Raw genomic sequence first — 20,162 nt, 5'->3', positions numbered from 1 at the left:
ACAGGTGAATATAAAATTAAAGTCGATCGTATTCGAAAATAGAACGTATCGCGAACGTAATTCGAAAAAAAGGCATGCGCAAAATAAAAAGACATTTCTATGGGAGATGTGTGAAGATGACTTTAATGGCTTTCGAGACATGTCATGATTGATGTAAAATTGACAAATTCTCCTAAGTATTTGCAATCCAAAATTTAAAGGAAATAAAGTTAGAAATAGCGTCAATGAATATATACCGAGCATGTGATATCGTGAGTGGTAATTGGAAAAAAAATTAGGCAATATTGGAAACAGTAGGTGCGACAGAAACATAATATAAATATAGACACATAAGTGCAAAAATGTGGAAATATGATAAATTAAATGTGAATAATATGTGGAATTTTATAAAGAAAGTGTCTTGAATATGCATATCTTCCGTCGTGAGTACGCACCGTCGGAATAATTCAATGTTATCGATTAATATTTATATCGACAATATTTTTGCAATCGAGCAATTTAGACACCGTCATTTGGGATGTGCCTCGCTCGTGAACCAGACGCAGGTGAATTAATTAAACATTAAAATAATTAATATGCTGTAAGTGAGAGTGCTCAAAGATCTGCAAATATTTCCGATCGCACTTGTATATGTTGAATATATTATGTGTAACTTAATGAGCTCATATGCAATTTCAACGATTCGTGATGGTAATATTGTTCGCACTGGGCGCACATGCGATGCGTCGTTGAGTGGTAAAACAGATGAATCGACATAACACCAAGGTGAACCGAGACTTTGAGGAAGAGAAAAATGAGAGAAAATCTGCGAGAGAGAGAGAGAGAGAGAGAGAGAGAGAGAGAGCGAGCGAGCGAGAGAAAAAAAGAGAAAGACGGATGAATCGAATCGGTAAGGACTGTGTCTAGATTTCGATGACAAGATCGCATCGATGTGAGAGGGAGGAAGCGGGCCGCGTACAAAACACAAGTGTCGGAACGGGCCGAACATAAAACACAAGTGTTCCTTTCGTGTACGGCGTTACTGCCGTTACGGATGTTCGTTTTCGTTTGGCTCCTTCTCGCATGCGTTTCTTTCTCTCTCTTTTAATATGAAATTATTAAGTACGAACTTTGAACTTTATTGGGCTTTAATGTCTTTTTTATATTTTAATAACATTTATTGCAGTCATTTTTATTATATTAAAACTGTTAAATTGTGTTAAATTATGTATAACTCTATGATATTAAATTTATATTAATATTAATTAAAAACTTTTTTACACGTTAGTATCATACAGTTAATAATCGCTTAAAATATTAAACATGAGAACCTTTCATCTATTATAGATATACGTGAGAGAAAACGGTCACAAAAAAATATTAACCATTTCATTTATCTAATGATTAATTTTAATCATTAATTTCTCGTAATTTGAATTATTCCAAAATCATCTATTAATTATATAAATAAAAATGTATTTAACACCATTGAGATCATGATTTGTTTACCGACTCGCTGTATAATCCGGCATCGCGTTGCCGGTTTCTGACAACGGACGAAATCGATACGACCGAAAGGTCGCGAACAGAACGATAAGGGATTTTAACTTACAAATCAAACGGAGGAGAAAGATGAGGCAGAAGAACGTCGAAGAAGAGAGCAGCTACGTGGAGAACTTTCCTATTGGAACTACTCGCAACTCTGTACTCTGTACTCGACGCTCCACGACGTGCTCTTGGAGCTCGCTCCTCGTCGTTACTGCGTCTACGAGTGAGTTTGTGAGCGAGACACGCACGCGGCGCGCGCTTGACACAGGTGCGCTTCCACGAGAAGAGCGAGGAGGCCTGCTACTCTTCGTCGTCGTCGTCGTCGTCGTCGTCGTGCTCGTGCTCGAGCTCGTCGTCGTCGCCGTCGTCGTTGGAACTGCCGCCTGGTAGCGCAAGATCAAAGCTTCGATTTTATCCGAGAGCCGTCAAATATTAACTGATGACGATTAGAAAGCGACTGCTGCCGCCGCGCCGTGTTGTACTGTGTCGGAATCCTTTCTGCCCCGCGGACGCCATATTGGTACCGCGGTGCGGTGTTCGTCGCCGTTTCGCTCTTCTACTGTGGTGGTAAGTTGCGAATAAAATAAAGATGGCAATAAACCATTCTTTTTTAAGAACAACCGAGATAAATAGTTGATTAAAACATCGAAAATTTAAAAAATTGTATTTATGTAATTATCTATTTACGAATTGAATAGAACAACTCTATTTTTTTAAAAGCAATATTTTGAAGAAGCCCAAATCCGTATCATGTAAACTAAATAAGTTTCATTATAAAAATTATAACTTAATTGTGTATTTTTTATAACCAAATCTGAACGTTATTATAGAATGCAAAGTCACAGTCGATTTATGATATATATTACTTTTTATACTTTATATATGCTATTTCGCATGTTTTTTCGTATCAATGATAGATATGTCTCATTTATTATTCTTTTCTTTATATTTGTTTTTTACATTTCGCGCAGGTTATAGCTCGACCCAATTATCTTTTTATGTCCATATAATTCATCAAAGCAATTACACGATTGCATCAATATATAGATATGTCAATAAAAGTCGCTTAAGAAAGATTTATTGTAAAATCCCTCTCATGAATTTTTCATGAAAATATAATTGTATAACGAGAAATAATGAAATAACGGGAAAATGCTAGTATTTGAACTAAAACATAGAACAATCTCCCAGGATAGAAAGTTTAAATATTTATCATGTTATGAAAAATCTTCGGCTTATTCGTAATTTATTACTTTTATCCCAGGTTATATTTTCGTGGAGCTCCTTGACGAGGGATCGGTTTACCTTACCGTGTACACACACGCGCGCGCGCGCGCGCGCACGCGCACACACGCACACACACACGCACGCACGCATACGCACGCACGCATACGCACGCACGCACACACACACACACAGACGTATACCTATCACAGTTATCATTTTGTTAGAAGGAGGGGAATGAAGCTTGAAGCCGGAGGGTTATAGTCATGGTTACAGAGCACACACTACAGGGTACCACTGATAAGAGAATCAGGTGAGACATCGTTTTAATAAGGCAACGATCCAACAAGCATTATTGTCCCAGATGCAACAGCGTAATCGAGATTCATGATGCATATAAGAGATATTGTTTTTAAGTTAATACAATTACAAATTATTTAATCAACAAAACCCTCCGGGTTTGTGAAAATAAGTAATATACATATATTGAGATTTAAAAGTTCATTTTTCATTAAATATTAAATTTATATTTAATGTTTAATAAAATAAATTATGTAATATTAATTTATATAATTTAGATAATGTAGAATTTATTTCACTTTTATTTGCAATGCTAATTTGATGAGGTAAAAAAATGATATGTATTTTTTAATTACAACGACGTGAATGTTGTAACAAAATACTATAGTAAAACCAGTAAGAATCCGTATTTTTATTTGTATAGATACGGATCATTGCGATTTTTATTGTATTTTGTGTTAGCTAAGGATGACTCAATAATGGAACCGAAACGTACAGCTGTTAGATTTCGTGACTTGACATTCATGTCATTGTCATTAAAATATATCATTTTTCATTAGCATTGCGTATTGTTTTCCGTGCTGACTCCTACTGCCTTTTTTTTTAATTAAAAATTAAACGAATAAGCAACTTAATAATTTTAAACAATATCTAGTTATTCTCTCTAAAAAAGTTTGGTGAATTCCGATGTCGACTACGCCATTGCAAACAAGAGAGGGTATATGTGGCGACAAAGATTAGCCGAGACATTGCATTATCGTCGAAAATACACAAGGATGAACTTTCTTTCGGCCGTTCACTGTCTCCTCGTCTATCATCAACCGAGTGTTTTTGTGAATATTATGGAGTGCCTATGTTAAACGTATATTTATATGTATAACTTAAATAAATCTGTTTCGATAATTCTAAAAAAACATTATCTTTTAAATAACGCAATGAATGCAATTTACGAAAAAAATGTAGATTGTACGCTTCATGTACATATTACATGAATGCATACCTATAGGCAGTAATGCGCATTGGATCAATCTTTTGCAATTCATTATAGAATGCGTACGTAATATTGTACTTTTCTTTTATAATCTACGTTATAATTTTTAATTGTATATTTTTTCTGAGAATCTAAATCAGGGCCTTCAAATTCACGCACAAAACGAATTTTTGTCGCACGGTGCACTAGTTGAAAAAGGTCTTATTTAAGTTTTTAAAAACAATTAACTTACCTTCAGATTTAAGATAAGACATATAATTATATAAATTATAAATTATAAAAATAAATGTTCGTTTAAAATATCCCATTTTATTTAGAAATAATCTAATATCTCAATATACAACATTCTAAAAGTATATTATGCGAAACATATTGACGTAAATACTTGCTAAAACTCGTTATTATAAAAAGACAAAAATATGTCATAATTATTGGATATATTTATTCGCATAACCGTCAGATATGTTTACTCGTATAATATACACCATTGTTGCTATATATTTATTATTTAATTGTATTATATTACATTATTCTTATAATTTTTATCGTTCTCGCACAACGTATTTTATATGTTACACCTATTAAAAATATTACATATCCGCTCGATTAAAATATCCTTGTGCTTTTATGTAGTTTTATGCTGGAATATAAGAACACTTACATATGATCTTATATATAATCTTACATATAAGAAACTTCCCATATACATGTATATACAAATATAACAATATCATTCGTAATTTGGTACTGTCTTAATTGCTGAGATAGGATTTGTTAATAAAATCTTCTTTGGTAAAAAAAAAAGAGAAAAAATTAATAAAAATAGCATAAAATAAACAAAGAAAATCATTTTTTTTTACAAAGAAAAAAATCTGTTTTCCTTTAAGAACTACCCTTTCTCAAGGAAAAGCTTCGATATTTTCTAAAAAAATTCTAAAGTCCTATAACATTTTAAAACTCTTATTTACAACAGCACTGCTTTCATATTTTCACACATTTTTAAAAGATATATAACTTTTAATTTTGCGTATCACAATGCGTGCAAGAAAGTAAGATCAGCGAGATTGTATGTCTTGCTGGTTAAAAAGTAAAAAGCGGGAATCGAACCCAGGTCTTTTGCTTGACAGGCACTTAATTACTTGGTTATGATTTTTTATTTATTGCCTGCCTTAACAATCCGACATCTTTCCAGACTGTGTTTAGGATGATATCGACACAACCGTAGATCTCTCGAGATGACCATTGTCCAGCATAATTTTAGATCCGGCTGGACTGGTCGACGGACTGCCTAGAGTGACGATATGTGGCGAAGTGAGTTGATGATGATCAGGCGATTGGCCAGCTGAGACCATTCCAGGTGAGCGCGTTGTGCAAGGTGGAGATGGACATTCGATCTTTGGTGAATGGGTCTCTAACAATTGGTGTTGTTGTTGCTGTTGCTGCGAAGTGATCAGATCGTAATACACAGGCTGATAGGGTACTAGTCTGCCCGAAGATTGAGAACTACCGTAAAGATTGCTTGAATATGTCATTTGCGACACGCCGGTATGAGCCATCCTCAAATCATTGTAGGTATCTACTTTAACAACAAAATAATTTTTTATAAGATTATGATTTGAGTTTCATGTACAAAATTAATATAATAAAATAAAGCGAGTATATTTTATCTGGATAAGTATTTCGCAAAAACTTTGTAAAGGAGAATTCAAGGCAGAAAAAATCTGATTAGTAAAAAATAAAAAAACTGTACAACTTCTAAGTTTTCTAATAATCGAATCTTAATTAATATTATTTAATTAATAGAAATGTATGTATACCTGGTTCAAGCTTGACGCTATTATTATTGTTATTATTATTGTTTGTGCATTGCGCGACATTGCCAGAAAGAGGCGTATCGCTGCTTTTCATTCCACCCTTAGGCTTCCGCTTACGCGTTTGAATGCTGTCTTTCTTCATAGTCGACGGCCTGTTGACGCCATGCAACTTGTAGTAAAGACCGCAGGCATTGCACACCGGTTCACCGTGTGCGTTACGACGCCATAGAGACGTCATCGTAGTTTCACAGTTGCTGCATGAGAGACCAACGCGTCTCGTGGCAGACTAAAAAGATATAAAATTGTTATTTATATGTTACTACCTTTGGCAAAAAGGAATAGAAAATGAATAGGAATTTCGTAGCCGAGAGTCTGTTAAAGGCGTATGATGATGGATTGTATTGCTCTTAAGAGGTATACGATTACCTATATTACAAGATTGTGAATACGAAACGTAAGAATCAATTTAACGTTATGAATGATGATGAAAATATACACAAAATATGAAAGAGATTTGTGATATAAATTTCGGAGGAAGCTAATATATCATATAAGGGTATTATCGGAAAAAATATGTTTTAATATTTGAATCTTTAAGAAAAAAAACTTATGATTACATATATCGGATCAATCGCTTTCCCCATTGAGTCATTAAAACGTTTTGATACGAATTCGGGAAAGGATCAGGTTAAATTACCGTAATTATAGAAAGTTTTCTGTGCAAGGTACCATAGAGATCGCGGAGCAGAAAAGTGAGCCACCCTCGGTCACGAAGATCACGTGAGCCTGGAAAAACTCAACAGACACAAGAATCATTCCGTGTGATCGGAAATTGAAAGATAAAACGTACTTTACAACAGGCTGCACGTGATTTCGGGAAGGAGAGTGCTCGTACCATGGGTATAGTGGCACCTCGGGGCTACGACTCAAATTGTTTTCTACTAGATATGCGCCACCGATGACGAAAACAGTCAAGGATGACTGCCTTCGTCTCGATAATCAATAGACATTTAGTATTATGATGAATGAATCAAAGAAAGCGTGATGTTAACGCGAAAAAATATGGGAATAAAAAAATTATGGGAAAGTCGGAACAAGGAGGAAATTGTCGATCCTTGACCAAAAGTAGTTTTCTAGCACTAAACTTGAATATTTTAATATATTTAATTTAATCGCAATATTTTTTTAATATTAATTTGTATCATATCTATTACTGATTTTTTGTCAAATCTTCATTTATCTATATCTACACATTTTTATTTAATACAATACTTAATTAAAATAACATTACTCTTAAAAGTGTTAATAGTACAAACTCTACTGCTACTCGGCCACAATAACGAATCGACGATAATGATGATGAATTGAAGAAACATTCGGTAAGAGTGATGAACTATGGAACAAGGAGTCCTAATGAAAAGAATGGATAGAGAAAGAGAGACATCAGATAAAAATTGTTACAATTGTTACAATTGTTATTATTAGAACAAAAGAAAGGAAAAAAACAGACAGACAGACAGAGAGAGAGATGAGAGAGAGAGAGAGAGAGAGAGAGAGAGAGAGAGAGACAGAGAGAATGTTGACTTGGGAGGATGACACCTACCAAACGACGGCTCGATTTCTCCTCGAGGGCGCGACGGGTGCCACTATACCCACAGAAGTCTTTGTAGAAATTGCCCTGGTCCGCCACTGAAACAGACATGAGGCCATACGTTAGGGGTGCTTTTTTCCTGCGTGTATTAAATATACACGATGATACATCGAGCCTCGAATAAGAGGCGAGTTTGGCATCGCAAGGTGCCAGGAGAATTCATTTTGTCACGTTCAGAGATGCGATTACTGAACATCTCTCGGACTTACAAAAGGGCAGAACATCACGGGCGAATTTCCACATAGGCTCCTGGACAGTAACGACAATAAGCGAGAAAGTATCCTATTGTTTATCTCTCTCTTTCTCTCTTATATCCTTTTCGAATGTACAATTGCGTGCAGTACAATTCGTGAAATCAACGGTTTGCAAAATATCGTTTGCATCGTCCAGTTCATGTTTTTTCAATGTTTAAAAAAAACACTTTAATTCTTTTCTACAAATTTTTCGGATAAATAATAGCGATGAAAGTTAAACAACAAAACATAAAATACAGAGTCCCGACGTAGTAGCACTACACAGAGTCTTCAATTTTCTGAATATTGCAAACGACTTTGCCAAACCGTTCCATTCCCGAATCATGTTGATGATTAACATCGCGATGGAATTGTCGTGAAGCCTTCCTTACCAAGCGACGTGGTTGTTTAACTAATGGACGATTCATTCCGTTCATCTTATGGTAGAGACCGCATGCGTTGCAGAGGTAATGCCCGGTACCATCTCTACGCCATAAGGGTGTGGAAATCGCGCCGCAATTCACGCACTCGCGGCCCTCCGTAAAGTACTCTGCTTCGATGTTGTGCACTGTGTTTCATTCACACTGAATTTCTTAGAAAGATCAGACAGGTGTATCGCACGCAATAAATATGCACACATACATAATAGTATTTATTTCAACGTTCTACTTTTCTAAAAAAATTAAATAATATAATTTAACCACTTGAAGTGAAAGATATTGGCTGTGAATGTGTTATTTGTGATTTTAAAAGCATAATGTATCGTCGACTGTTAATAATATCAATTCGTTTAAAAAGATTAGATTAACGTAAATGTCAATATCTGCATTTTTATTTTCATGCTTGTATGCAGTAAATAATAACGATTATAATATCACCAAGTAGCTAAAATAATTATGCAATTGCAGTTAAGTACTTCATACCTGGTTACTCCATCTTACGTATCCTAACTACATAATTACTGAACTCATAAATATATGTGTTGTGTGTGTGTGTGTATAATATTAATAAAGAGAAATTAATAATTTAATGGAACATAATATATATAGCATTAATTTGATTAGAAATAAGTATAATGAACCAAATAAAAAATTTGCGTTTAAAAATAAAAAAAATGTTCGAAAAAATTTATTATAAGCCTACTCTTTGATTATATCTTTCTTTATATTGAAAAATACATTTATTTACTTTCCAAACTTTTACTACTTTCATTTTCCTGTAAAACAAGTTTTTTTCCCCTTAAAAAAAAAAGCAAGACGCGATATAGAATAAAATACAAAGATAGCTTCTTTTCTTCTCCTTTCCGTTACATAAATCTCCTTTTTTATCGGAAAAATAAAATGCATAATATTCATGCGTGCTTCCGATATAAAATGATACGAATTAACGATGCACTCGCGCGACCAGGTAAAAGGCACAGAACTACACATATGTCTTTGACGGGAGCAACCATATCTGCAGTGGCCTCTTTTTACGTGACCACTCGGAAACAATTGTTTCGTTAGTTCGCAACGTTCCCCCACTTCTATTACGTGACTATGAATATGTATAGTTTCTCAGACTGAGCGTAACGTAGAACATAAACATATTGCAGAATATGTGAAATGTTCATTACAAAAATTTATCTACTTTTATTTTTTCCTCGACAAACAGAAAAACGAGAATAAATTAATAAGACAATTATTTGTTATAATATTAAAAATAAGAATAATAATTATTACTATATTAGTAAAATAAGAAAAAGGGATAGGTACAAGAATTTAAATTAATTTCTGTAATTTTGTAATTTCTACAAAAGAATTTTCGTAAATAAATTAAAAATACATAATTACTCTCTTAATGACAGTTTGGTATTTAAAGTTAATAAGCTATTAAGATCTTAACTTCTTAAAGTCATATTACGAAAAATAATATTTTTATTGCAATTGTTAAACGTATAGTGAATCTATAAGTCTTACAATATTAATAACTATGCATAATTTCATAAGTTGTAACAGAGTATTAAGAGTGAATGTGAAAAATCTCGAGCAATGAAATGAAGAGCACATACGAAAAAGAGAAGGAAGGATGCAGGAAACGCAAAAGCGTCGAGGGAAGGATGGAAACGGACATGGCGTTATCGGAATTTCCGGCGTTTACTGATAATAACGCGAACCAACCTTATAACCACGTGCATATGTGCTACGTTAAAAAGCTCGTTGCTTGTGTACGTATAGAATTATGTTTATATATAACAAAATTATTAATTAAAATGATTAAGCAAAAATTATATTATCTCCATTTAATCAAAGATTAAGATAAAATTTTCTTGAATTGGTGCTAGAAATTATTATATATTTAGATCGTGTATCATTACTAAATAGCACTCACTAAAACGCGAATCCAGGTAAAATCGCGCGCTTATCCTTTCCAGTAGGGACTAAGCGAACGCGTCACTTGACGACGGAGAAAAATAAGAGAATTCGTCTCGAGTTACTCAGTGAAAAAAAAAGAGAAGAAAAGCAAAACGAAGAAGGAGAGAATGAAGAAAGGTCGGCGTACGCGAGTAGCACATCCGGCAGAAATGCGACTGGGAAGCAATCGGATATTGTATGTAGGTAAGCAAGAAGCTGCTGATGCTATCCGAGTCCTACGAACTCTCTCAGAGTACATCACATATGAATATGGACGGGTCGAGTTGCGTTCTCGCGCCTTCATGACGCCACCTTGACCCACAAATAGTGGACTATTAATCGTCAGTTTATTACCGTTTATTACTGCGAGAAATTACAAGTCAAAACGAAATAATAGACGATGATGCTATTTTCTATGCAACGGCATTTAAAGTATTTTTTATACATATATTATCATTATAATTTCATTGTATGTATAAATATCATTTAGAATGTCAGTGAAAATTATTTTTATACACATATCTTATACTATTTTATACATTTAAGGAAAAAATTCAATGTTTTTTTCCTTCGCGTTTTTCTAGATCGTTATATCAAAATTAAGATCGAGATATCTTATTGCTTGAATCGGTTCATGGTGTCCATAACGCGATACGTAGTTTTCGAAGTAGAGAAGCGTCCGTAACTAGATATGAAAAGACACAGGGGAAAGAGTCAGGGAATTAAAATGCAGGTATTGAGTTACCGAGAACTGACGACGAGGACGAAGAGGTCAGAGGACACGAGAATCTTCTGGGGCGAAATCAAACTGGGAAGCAATCGGATATTATGTAAGCAAGAAGTACCTGACGTAGCTAGGTATCCTGTATAGAGTCCTCACTACGTTAGAGGTACGTACAAGGGTTTACGTTGCACTTTCGCATCCGAACGACGCCGTTGCATTCCGACCTTCGTGACACTTTATCCTCGAGTAGGTATACGTCGCGCGAAAAAGAAAACTGTAAATCGATATTTAAAATAAAATAGAAAAAATAACGAAGGTAGTAAACGTATAGGAAAAAGTAATAAAAGTAACACTACATAACGCATATTTTTTTTATATCGCAGATTAAATAATAAATCAGATTATGGCACGTTATTTCTTATAGTATTCCAGCGAACTTAATTTCACAGTTAGACGCTTATACCTCGGCACGATAATAACTATGTTATCGTCGCATTAACATTCTTGTTCACCTGTGCTTTTGTTTCCTTTGACTGCTCTAATCTGCCCTCGGCTTTGCAATACTTATCATTTTATACAGAAAGCTCAACAATTACCCGTGCAGCGTATGTATTTGCATGACCATTCGCGCCAGATGTGCAAGCATTACGCGCATTACAATTAGCATTATTTGTGACTTCGACTTTTCTATCTTTTTCAATCATTATTATAAAATGTGTTTAAAAGCTAAAGATTAAAAATTAATTTTCTGTCGTTAATTTTCTAAATTAATATTCAATCATCAATGTTTATACGTACACGGAGAAAAATGTACAGTAAATACCACTAGAATTCTAGTAAACTTTATGGAATTATCAATATTCATATAGGGATACGCATGCCCACTTATGTAAAATTTTCTTTACATTTCTGGTAAATGAGATTGTCATATGATAATCATTCTTTCCTTATTGACAACAATTTGTTCTTTAGCATTGACAAAATTTACTTTACTGCATAGTTGTTTGTGCTCGTCAATCTTGAAAAAATAATACGATTTACTTTACTGTAAGTATAATTTACTTTACTCTGAAAGTATAATTTATCTTTCTATAAGATAATAGTCACTTGAAATGATGTACTATAATCATAATGTACTTTTTATCTTACATCTCCGGTATTTTTTACTTTTAGGCAAATAAAATTTATCACAAATTCGGTAAAAATAGCCAGAATATTTTTACTAGTCTTGGAAGGTATCCATCTCTAAATTATTTTTCTCCGTGTATAATTTCGTTTAAGTAGAAACTAGTGGTAAGTAGGTATGCATCAATTTTGAATAAAATAGCCAAAATGTATTTTTTAAAAAGTGAGCTGTGCGCGTATATACTGATCTAGAAGAAAAGTTTTTGGATCAACCGGATTAATTTAGGGATGGCCACGTGCGCGATCCTTCAGGATGATGCACGGCTCTTATACGGTACTCTTGCATCTTGATATACACATACGACGTATACGAAAGTATATACCGAGAGAAATAGAGTTCTCCTATAGGTAGGAGGAGATAGATGTCTGGCACGGTTAAACTTAAATCACAGCCAGCATGATGAACTCGCGGATGAAACACTCGAGGTCGCGGTATTTTAAAAGGAGCGTCTCGTTGCCGGTCTGCTAGAACGAAGTTCGGATGGTGTGGCATGTGTAACCACAAGATTTAGCCCCTGAAGAACCACTTAAACTCTCTAAACTTTCCCTCTCCGGCTGAGAAACATCCCTCAGAAATGAATCTTTCCCTTTCTATTTATTTTTCCCTCGATAATATCTCAATTATTTAAATTTTTATTACATCATTTATCTAACTACGTTATAATACGGCTAAAAATCGTAATATAGGGTAATCTAAAAGTCAAAACACAAAATAGCGTTTCGAGAGACTTGAGCAGAAAAAAAAAGCAGAAGGAAAAAGATTTGAAAGAACGATTAATTTATATAAAATATCAAAAGCGTCAAATATTCGGTTTATTTTTTATGCGATTTAATATAACGCGATATGAGAACTTTTCAAAATGCTCGAAATGTTTCTTTGCAATTTTCAAATTTATTAAAAGAAAAAATGCAAAATTATAATGGAAAACGCTCCAAAAATTAACGCAGATATTTGTAGTGAAAAATATATTTAACGGAGACCGTCTTAAGATTTGACAAGATATTTTTTCAACTTTAATTCATTGCTTTCTCAGCATGACGAACATTTATGTCAGGCGGATAAAGAAGTCCGGTCGACCTCCGTGAACCTTGAGGAGGCACATTTATCTTGGTGTCATTATTAGTATCTAAAATAAATGATCGAGACGCGTTGCTTTAACGTTCAATGTACTTGTCAAGCGTTATCAATGAAGTGAGTCTTAATTATTGCCGAAAATGTGGACAGAAAAAAGAGAGAGCAAGTGTGTTGAGGGCGCAGGAGGTGAAGCGCATCATAAGTAACGAGTTGCGTGCCATATCAACTTCGGTCGTGAACTTGAGCTTGCATAAGAACTAAAATTAATTGCAGACGACACCGAGGAGGTATTTAAAAAAAGTTTTATGTCTTAATCCAACTTATCGAGTTTATCCTCTACGTGACATGCCTAACGAACGTGATATTACATTGCCATAAATCTTCGATCGACTTAAGAACATTGTGATTTTAATTTATATCAGATATATCCTTCTCTCCGGTTGTACTACGATTTATTGCGGATATCTCTTATGATATCGTATTTTTGAAAATAGCTGTGTACTAACAAACTTCTCGAACTTGCTTTCATTGTAATTCAACTACGATGTTTACGATTTCATATAATCTCGCAGTACATTGGTGTTAAACGAAAAACCACAATTTCGCTGAAAAATTACAACACGATTTAATTATCCCGGAAAAAAACTTGTATGATTTATAGGGTTACGTAGGTTCTCATTCCTAAGTCGAATGATATGAGTTGGACTGCGTTTTATTACTGGCTAGTATTTTTTTTTCGATTAGATACCTGTATGCGTTAACACCTGAAAATTATCGTAAATTGACGCGCATCTGTTAGATACAGCCCTATCGTTACCTCTATATCGCGCGATACAACTAGATTAGACCTAAGCGTTCATGCAACCTAGGTCACGGTCATATCAATGCCTTCTTCGATAGTCGTCGGCGCATGACGTCGTGGAAACAGGTGTCGCGTACCAACCGTGTATGATAAAACATAAAGATACATTAGGACGACGACTTTTTCACGGCTACTAGCACACGACTGAAGCCCGAAATCGTAGACGATAAAGAACTCGAAATGGCGACGGAATGCTTCCACGAAGCGAAAGAATGCTTCACGGTAATTACTGAATCATCGCTTTCGAGAAAATAGCAGGTACATTCTCCTAAAGTGTCCCAAATAAATTTCCAAAAAATGCCAAGTTTTTAGGATGAAAGATCGAAATAAAGTATTTCGTATTTTTTTTTTTTTTTTTTAATTAGGATGAATTAATATGAACGAATTGCAAAATTATTGTAAAATAAGAATTAAATATTTATGTAAAATAATAAATAACTATTTCCTCTCTTTAATGAAAATGTATTGGATCCTATATAACTGAAATTAGCGAGATCGTAAGAGTATTATAAAATGCGTCCGACCGATTGTGGGTTGGAAAAGAGTTCATTGGTACTTATTAGTTAATCTGCTCCCGACAGGCCAACAAAACATAACAAAACCGCGAATTCATATCGCGGATTCTCGTTTACAAAGTCGACATGTCAGTGGTCAGCAGGCAGTGACCCATACAAAAGATAAATTTTTTAGTCTCTCTCGATAACGATGGAAATTCATAAGATACGCACCATCTATCCTATCGATCATCCAATATCCATTTAACAGCACTCGTAAATAGTTATGTGCTGGCTAAAAAAGTCGCACGAGAAATATCGCTCCTTGGGATGCTGTCAAGTAAGGGGATACTGAAACACGATCTTTGAGTGGTTTGCTGGAACAGCCCTAATTTAGTACCGTGAACGAATTAGTCACAACTATGCGATTATCCGTGTCACCCAAGCCGATCTCGCCTCTATACCGAATTTTTCACGTCTAAGCGAAGCATCGAATCCTTTTCTCAGTTATTTATGACTACTGTAATACGATCAGTGCGACAGCTTAAATTACTGCCAATTCATCATTCGCGCAGAAGCAATACTTCGCTGCCCGGAATCGTACAAATTATTAAAAAAATCCTATAGAATGGATTTTGGTTAAAGAACAACATTTTTATATTGTTCGATCAATCTACAACCGACGGAAAAATAATTCCTCCATTACGAGTGAGAAAATAATAATATATAAAAATAAAATTTTCTTTTTCCCTCTTATCTTTTTTTAATCGATCATGTAGCTTTTGGAAAGAGCGAATTTGACGTATTACATCAAGCATGGAATTCGAGATGAGTCCGAAGGAGCATGTATGTCTACACGCAACACGCCCACCGATCACGATTGACGATATCCATGTCGCTGCACGTCGCGTCGCGTCGATGCAACGCGGGATGCCACCTCGTGTCGTTTAGCGCCGGCGCTCATTTATTCCTATACAATCGCAGATGCGCGCGACGAAAAATTGTCGCATCAAAGGACACCGCCCACTTCAGAAACGCACGATAGGCGCGCCGACGCATACGGCCAGAGGACTCTCTCAAGTCTCTGGTTCCTCAAGGACCTCCTCGAATGAGGGTTGCTTACAGATCAGTCACTTCCAACTGCCTGTACCCATGTTACCCTGCACTTTGCGGTTTCATATTTCGAACTGCTATATGAGTTTAGAAATTAGTTGAAAAAAATATCGAATTGGAAAAATAAAGAAGAAAAACTTTAATTAATGAAGCTCCATTCCCCACAAAGCATCTATCGTGTTATTCATAATCAGAGAATACATGCTATTTACGTTCAGAAACGCACATAAATAAACTTTGCAAGCAATGATCGATAAATATTAGCAAACACATACATTTTCAAAAGCATCAACTCTATAAATAATATTAAATTGCCAACAAAATATCTTCAATCTAAAAAAAAAATTTTAATTTTTTTAAGGATGGCTTTATAAACAAAATTAATATCTCTTACAAGATATAGAAAATAAAGATTCCAATTATACATTATCAAAGCGCTGAAGCTGCACGTGAATAAATCTCAAAATACTAAAATCGTGATAATTAATAAATTACGAAGAATGTTTCTCATTAAATTCTACAGATTATATAAAATGGCCAACACACGTTCATGTTATCACAACGATATTCGTCGATTTTTGCCGGATTTTATTGCCGGAGACACGAATCTTGCGATTTGACAATCTAAATCGTGAGAATATATGGCGATCACTAAAAATATCGATGCGACGAATTTCAGAATTTGACAAATTATAAATGAATTTATTATCATCGGATATATATTTAATAAGGATTTTTCATGATTTCTTTCAGTAATAGCAATAAAATGAAAAGAATGAAATTATCAACTTGTATATATAGTTATACACGATGACATTTTTTAAATGCAATTCGCATAGTATGTTGAGCAATTCTTATTAACTCTTTTAATGCTGAATCTTGATCAATTGTAATTACCTCTTTAATTATATTTGGAAAAAAGTCAACTTTTTACTTTTAAAATTATAATAAATAGAATAATTTTTTTCATAAACATGCATTTTTATTGAGAAGAAAGAGCCTTAATAATTTTCATTTACTTATTTCTGTTTCTAAGGATCGCGCGCGAGCATTAAAGAGTTTTTTAATAATTTAACTCTAATTTTTAATTATATTTAATTCCACTCAATATAATAGAAATAGCACTATTCTACGTTGTTTGATTAATGAAAAAATACTTACTTGCAGTCAAACTTGCGGCGGCACTGATTTGCGTCGGTGCTGTTGCTGAGTTAACAGTCTGCCGTCTCGACGGTGTGCCATATTGCGTCGTTAAAGCGTCAGTTGTAGGTGATGCGTACGTCCAAGAAGTAGCTTCTACGACGGATACGGCGGCGTTCCCAGTGGTATTCTGTTGAGAGGACGAATACGGTGGACTGTAACCACGGAAACTCGACCGAGCACCGAAAGGTGTTTGCGAAAACGCCGGTAGAGATTGATGGGACACCGTGCCCGAAGATTTGCTGCCGTAATCTTCAGGCATGGACAGCCCGCTCAGGCCTGTAACTGTCAACGAAAATATATTGTGAAAAAGAAATTTCAGAACTTATCAACTTCATCCTTTTAGGAATTCACAGTTTTTTCGCTAATTGAAACATCATGTTTAAGAAACCTTCTAAAAGCTTCTTGATTCATGACATTGCTCACTGACATTATTATTCATGAACGTTGTAAACGTCATCCATCTTATACGCGCGCGTCAAAAACTTATCTAGACGAACCGACGCGACGCGACGTAAGCATTATTTTTGATCAATTATTTTTATAGCTGATACCTACCCTGAGCGTTCCAAAGTTGAGACGACGATGTCAGCTCAGTGGGGCTGCTCGTCATGTAAGGAAGGGTATAGGTTCCTCCGGTTCCAGCCACAGTACCCATCGCACTCACGCTACTCATCGGTCGATATAACGAAGAACTATAACAGCAAAACTTACATATATATAAGACAATAGAACATAGAAAATGATGCTCCATATTATTTGATTAGTCTAAAATATCATTTCTCTCTCTATAGCAATGTTAATAGAGTAATATAAATCGTTTATATTCAGTTGGTTTAGAAGCGAAAACAAAAACATATATGAACTGACTTGGTATATTTATAGCACCATCATTTCGCCAAAGGCTTATCATAAAATCTTGTCAATTTTCATGCCCGATACATCTTTTATATATATATACGATATTAGAGTAGTGAAAAAATTAATAATAATTGGAATTGTGACAAAACTGCATCTTTCTCCTCGCGGCATCGCTGCTTCTCTCGCATCGCAATGTTTATGTTAAATTCAGGTAATGATATTTAAAGATAATTGAGTTGTTTTTGCAATTTAAGAGAGAAACTGAATATACATATAATTATTAACTCTTTCGCTCTGCAGGAAATTTCTGTGCAAAAGGTGCACTGCAGGTGGTAGACACTCAGCAGCGACCGACGCTGTGGATGGCCACACATCTTGCCAGCACATATTTTTTAGAGAACATAGTAGTTGAAACACTGAATTGTTTTTACTTTACTATTTTAACAAAGAAAATATTTTCATCGACTCTTATTTTTTATACAAGTTTGTAATATAAACATTAAACATAAAAAATATGTAGTATGAATATTTTGTTGCCAAACAGTCATTGACAAAATAAATGTGGACCGCTTATAGATGCCTATCCATATAGAAAGCAACTTTAGTCCAATATATCTATATAGGTATATAAAATCACCGACTCAATTAGGTGTCGTTAGACAGTAATAGTAATGAAAAGGTTATAAATATAAAAACGGTGTGAGAATCGCGATTCGTGTGCTTCGTATTTCACTCATAGATCACGTTTCGCGAATAACGCGAATACGCCCCTACCCATGGGATATGTGGATCACGAGGCGGAGTGTATCTCGTGAATCGATCGTTCGGATCAATCGTTCGACCCTAGAGAATTACTCTTATTTTTATTACAGATCACACGTATACGTGACTCTAGATTGCATACACCTACAAATCAATAACAAACTTATAATCTATTAACATTTTTTAAACTTCGGGCTAATATTGAAAGGAGAAGAATTCCAAATAAAAAAAATATAAACATAAAAAATAAATAAATTGACGCGAAGAATATTTAATTATTATACGCTTATAATAAGAAAAAAAAAGGTATAAAGAATTTCCTACTTATATGCAACTAATTTATGTAAACATAAATATCTTTGTAACCGATAACAGTACTATCGTATTATTATCACGCATAACGTTATACGTACATTAGAAAAATTCACTGTTCCGTGGCGGAAAGACCGGAAAGTAACCGTCGCGGGAGAGCGGAAACCGTGGTTTGAGTCATATAATGCGGGCGCGTGCCCGAACCGAAGAACGGAAGAAAACACCCCTTTGGCCTCCCTTCGCGTCTCCTACTTGTACTTGATGAGGATGACCCTCATCATATGAAAGTCCGGAACGACATGGCTACTCCATTACCATTGCCATTACCATTACGAGTTGTTTATACCTGGTTTCGGCTCGACGGCCACTTGAGGAGCGCAGCAGGATTCTACCTGAACCTGAATAGATAGAATAACATAACGAGCTTCCAGACGTACGGCACGACCAGCGAATTATGTGTCTCCACTTAAGCATTTTTCAAAGTAACACCTACTATCTTCGGCGGGGAATGCTCTTCGATGAATCCTCTGGATATCATTTTCCGAGATGTTTCCGAAAATTCCGATCGTTACGGAACTCAAGGATGAATAATTGATGACGTGTACGAATAGAAATCAATCGGTGTGATATTTATTTGTAATTTCATGAAAATTATTACAATTACCTATATACTTAAACATTGAGAAACGTTTCTCATTTACATTTCTCTCACAAAAGTTAATTTACAAAATTATTTTTATCTACTTTGCCTTTTAATTATGTAGCATGCAATTACATATTTTGGAATACGATTATTCATAATCGTTATTGATTTTAATATAAATTAATCTATTTGAACTAAATGAGACTCAAGACTCTTTTTTTTTTTTGTATCTAACAATAAATCTTTGTCTGGCAGAGAGTCTTTTATTTATACGTATATAATTATGCGCAAAAAGTCGTCGCGTCGGTGCGCTCTGCATGCCACGCGTGCCTCGCGCGCACGTGCATTTTATCTCCGAGCGTATTAACGTGTCCCAAACAAGGTAAAGAAGAGACCAGCGTAAAACAAACGAAAACATCGCTGTACGTTCAGAGTGATGTCAATACGGATGCGGCCTTGAGCAGTCGCGCGGTGGCCCGGGCACGTTTCTGCGTACCGGTACGTGTCCGGAGATACCTTTGCGATCGCTCTCGCGATGTCGACGATTACCGAGGTACTTCTCACGTGGTAGCCTCCAAACTCATCGCCTCCAAACGGCCGTCGCCAAACGCCGATCGACAAAGAAACACCGATAGCGCGTGCAATTTCGTCAAAAATTCGAGCGAGATTTGTCATATGTCATATGTTAGAATAGAGCTATAGGGAGCAAAGATATATAATATGCGAAATATTTTAAATATGACATATATTGATAATATAGACCGAATGTATTTTATACGTATATAATATACCAATGAC

The 20,162-nt window shown here is 34.9% G+C and overlaps 2 protein-coding genes and 1 long non-coding RNA gene across 6 annotated transcripts in view; 2 read left to right on the top strand and 1 right to left on the bottom strand.

Annotated features, from left to right (window-relative positions):
• Positions 1-1,426: 1,426 nt before the first annotated feature.
• Positions 1,427-3,896, top strand: LOC108759392 (uncharacterized). Of its 2 annotated transcripts, none has more exons than XR_001940005.1 (3): positions 1,427-2,094; positions 2,792-3,064; positions 3,707-3,896. It is a non-coding gene; the product is annotated as an uncharacterized LOC108759392 (long non-coding RNA). The 2 variants fall into 2 exon arrangements; XR_001940006.1 differs by lacking the exon at positions 3,707-3,896 and having other exon boundaries at positions 1,427-1,845; positions 1,876-2,094; positions 2,792-3,109.
• Positions 3,897-5,000: 1,104 nt separating this feature from the next.
• LOC108759389 (box A-binding factor) overlaps positions 5,001-20,162 on the bottom strand; it is a 59,665-nt gene continuing 44,503 nt past the window's right edge. For all 3 annotated transcript variants that reach the window (XM_018504822.1, XM_018504821.1, XM_018504820.1), the window contains exons 5-9: positions 17,345-17,481; positions 16,748-17,065; positions 8,133-8,308; positions 5,860-6,142; positions 5,001-5,618 (exon numbers count right to left, since the gene is read on the bottom strand). In XM_018504822.1, coding sequence (XP_018360324.1) covers positions 5,242-5,618; positions 5,860-6,142; positions 8,133-8,308; positions 16,748-17,065; positions 17,345-17,481 — 1,291 coding nt within the window. In that variant the 3' untranslated portion in view covers positions 5,001-5,241. The remainder of the gene's footprint in view (positions 5,619-5,859; positions 6,143-8,132; positions 8,309-16,747; positions 17,066-17,344; positions 17,482-20,162) is intronic.
• On the top strand, positions 9,722-10,550 carry LOC108759391 (uncharacterized). The gene is made up of 2 exons (XM_018504829.1): positions 9,722-9,944; positions 10,157-10,550. The coding sequence occupies exons 1-2, from the start codon at positions 9,776-9,778 to the stop codon at positions 10,339-10,341; spliced, it is 354 nt and encodes a 117-aa protein (XP_018360331.1). The 5' UTR covers positions 9,722-9,775; the 3' UTR covers positions 10,342-10,550.

The sequence above is a fragment of the Trachymyrmex cornetzi genome, unplaced genomic scaffold (assembly GCF_001594075.2).
Source record: "Trachymyrmex cornetzi isolate Tcor2-1 unplaced genomic scaffold, Tcor1.1 scaffold182, whole genome shotgun sequence".
NCBI lineage: Eukaryota > Metazoa > Arthropoda > Insecta > Hymenoptera > Formicidae > Trachymyrmex > Trachymyrmex cornetzi.
Note: the sequence above shows the minus strand (reverse complement) of the source record. Positions and strands in the feature narration are given on the sequence as shown.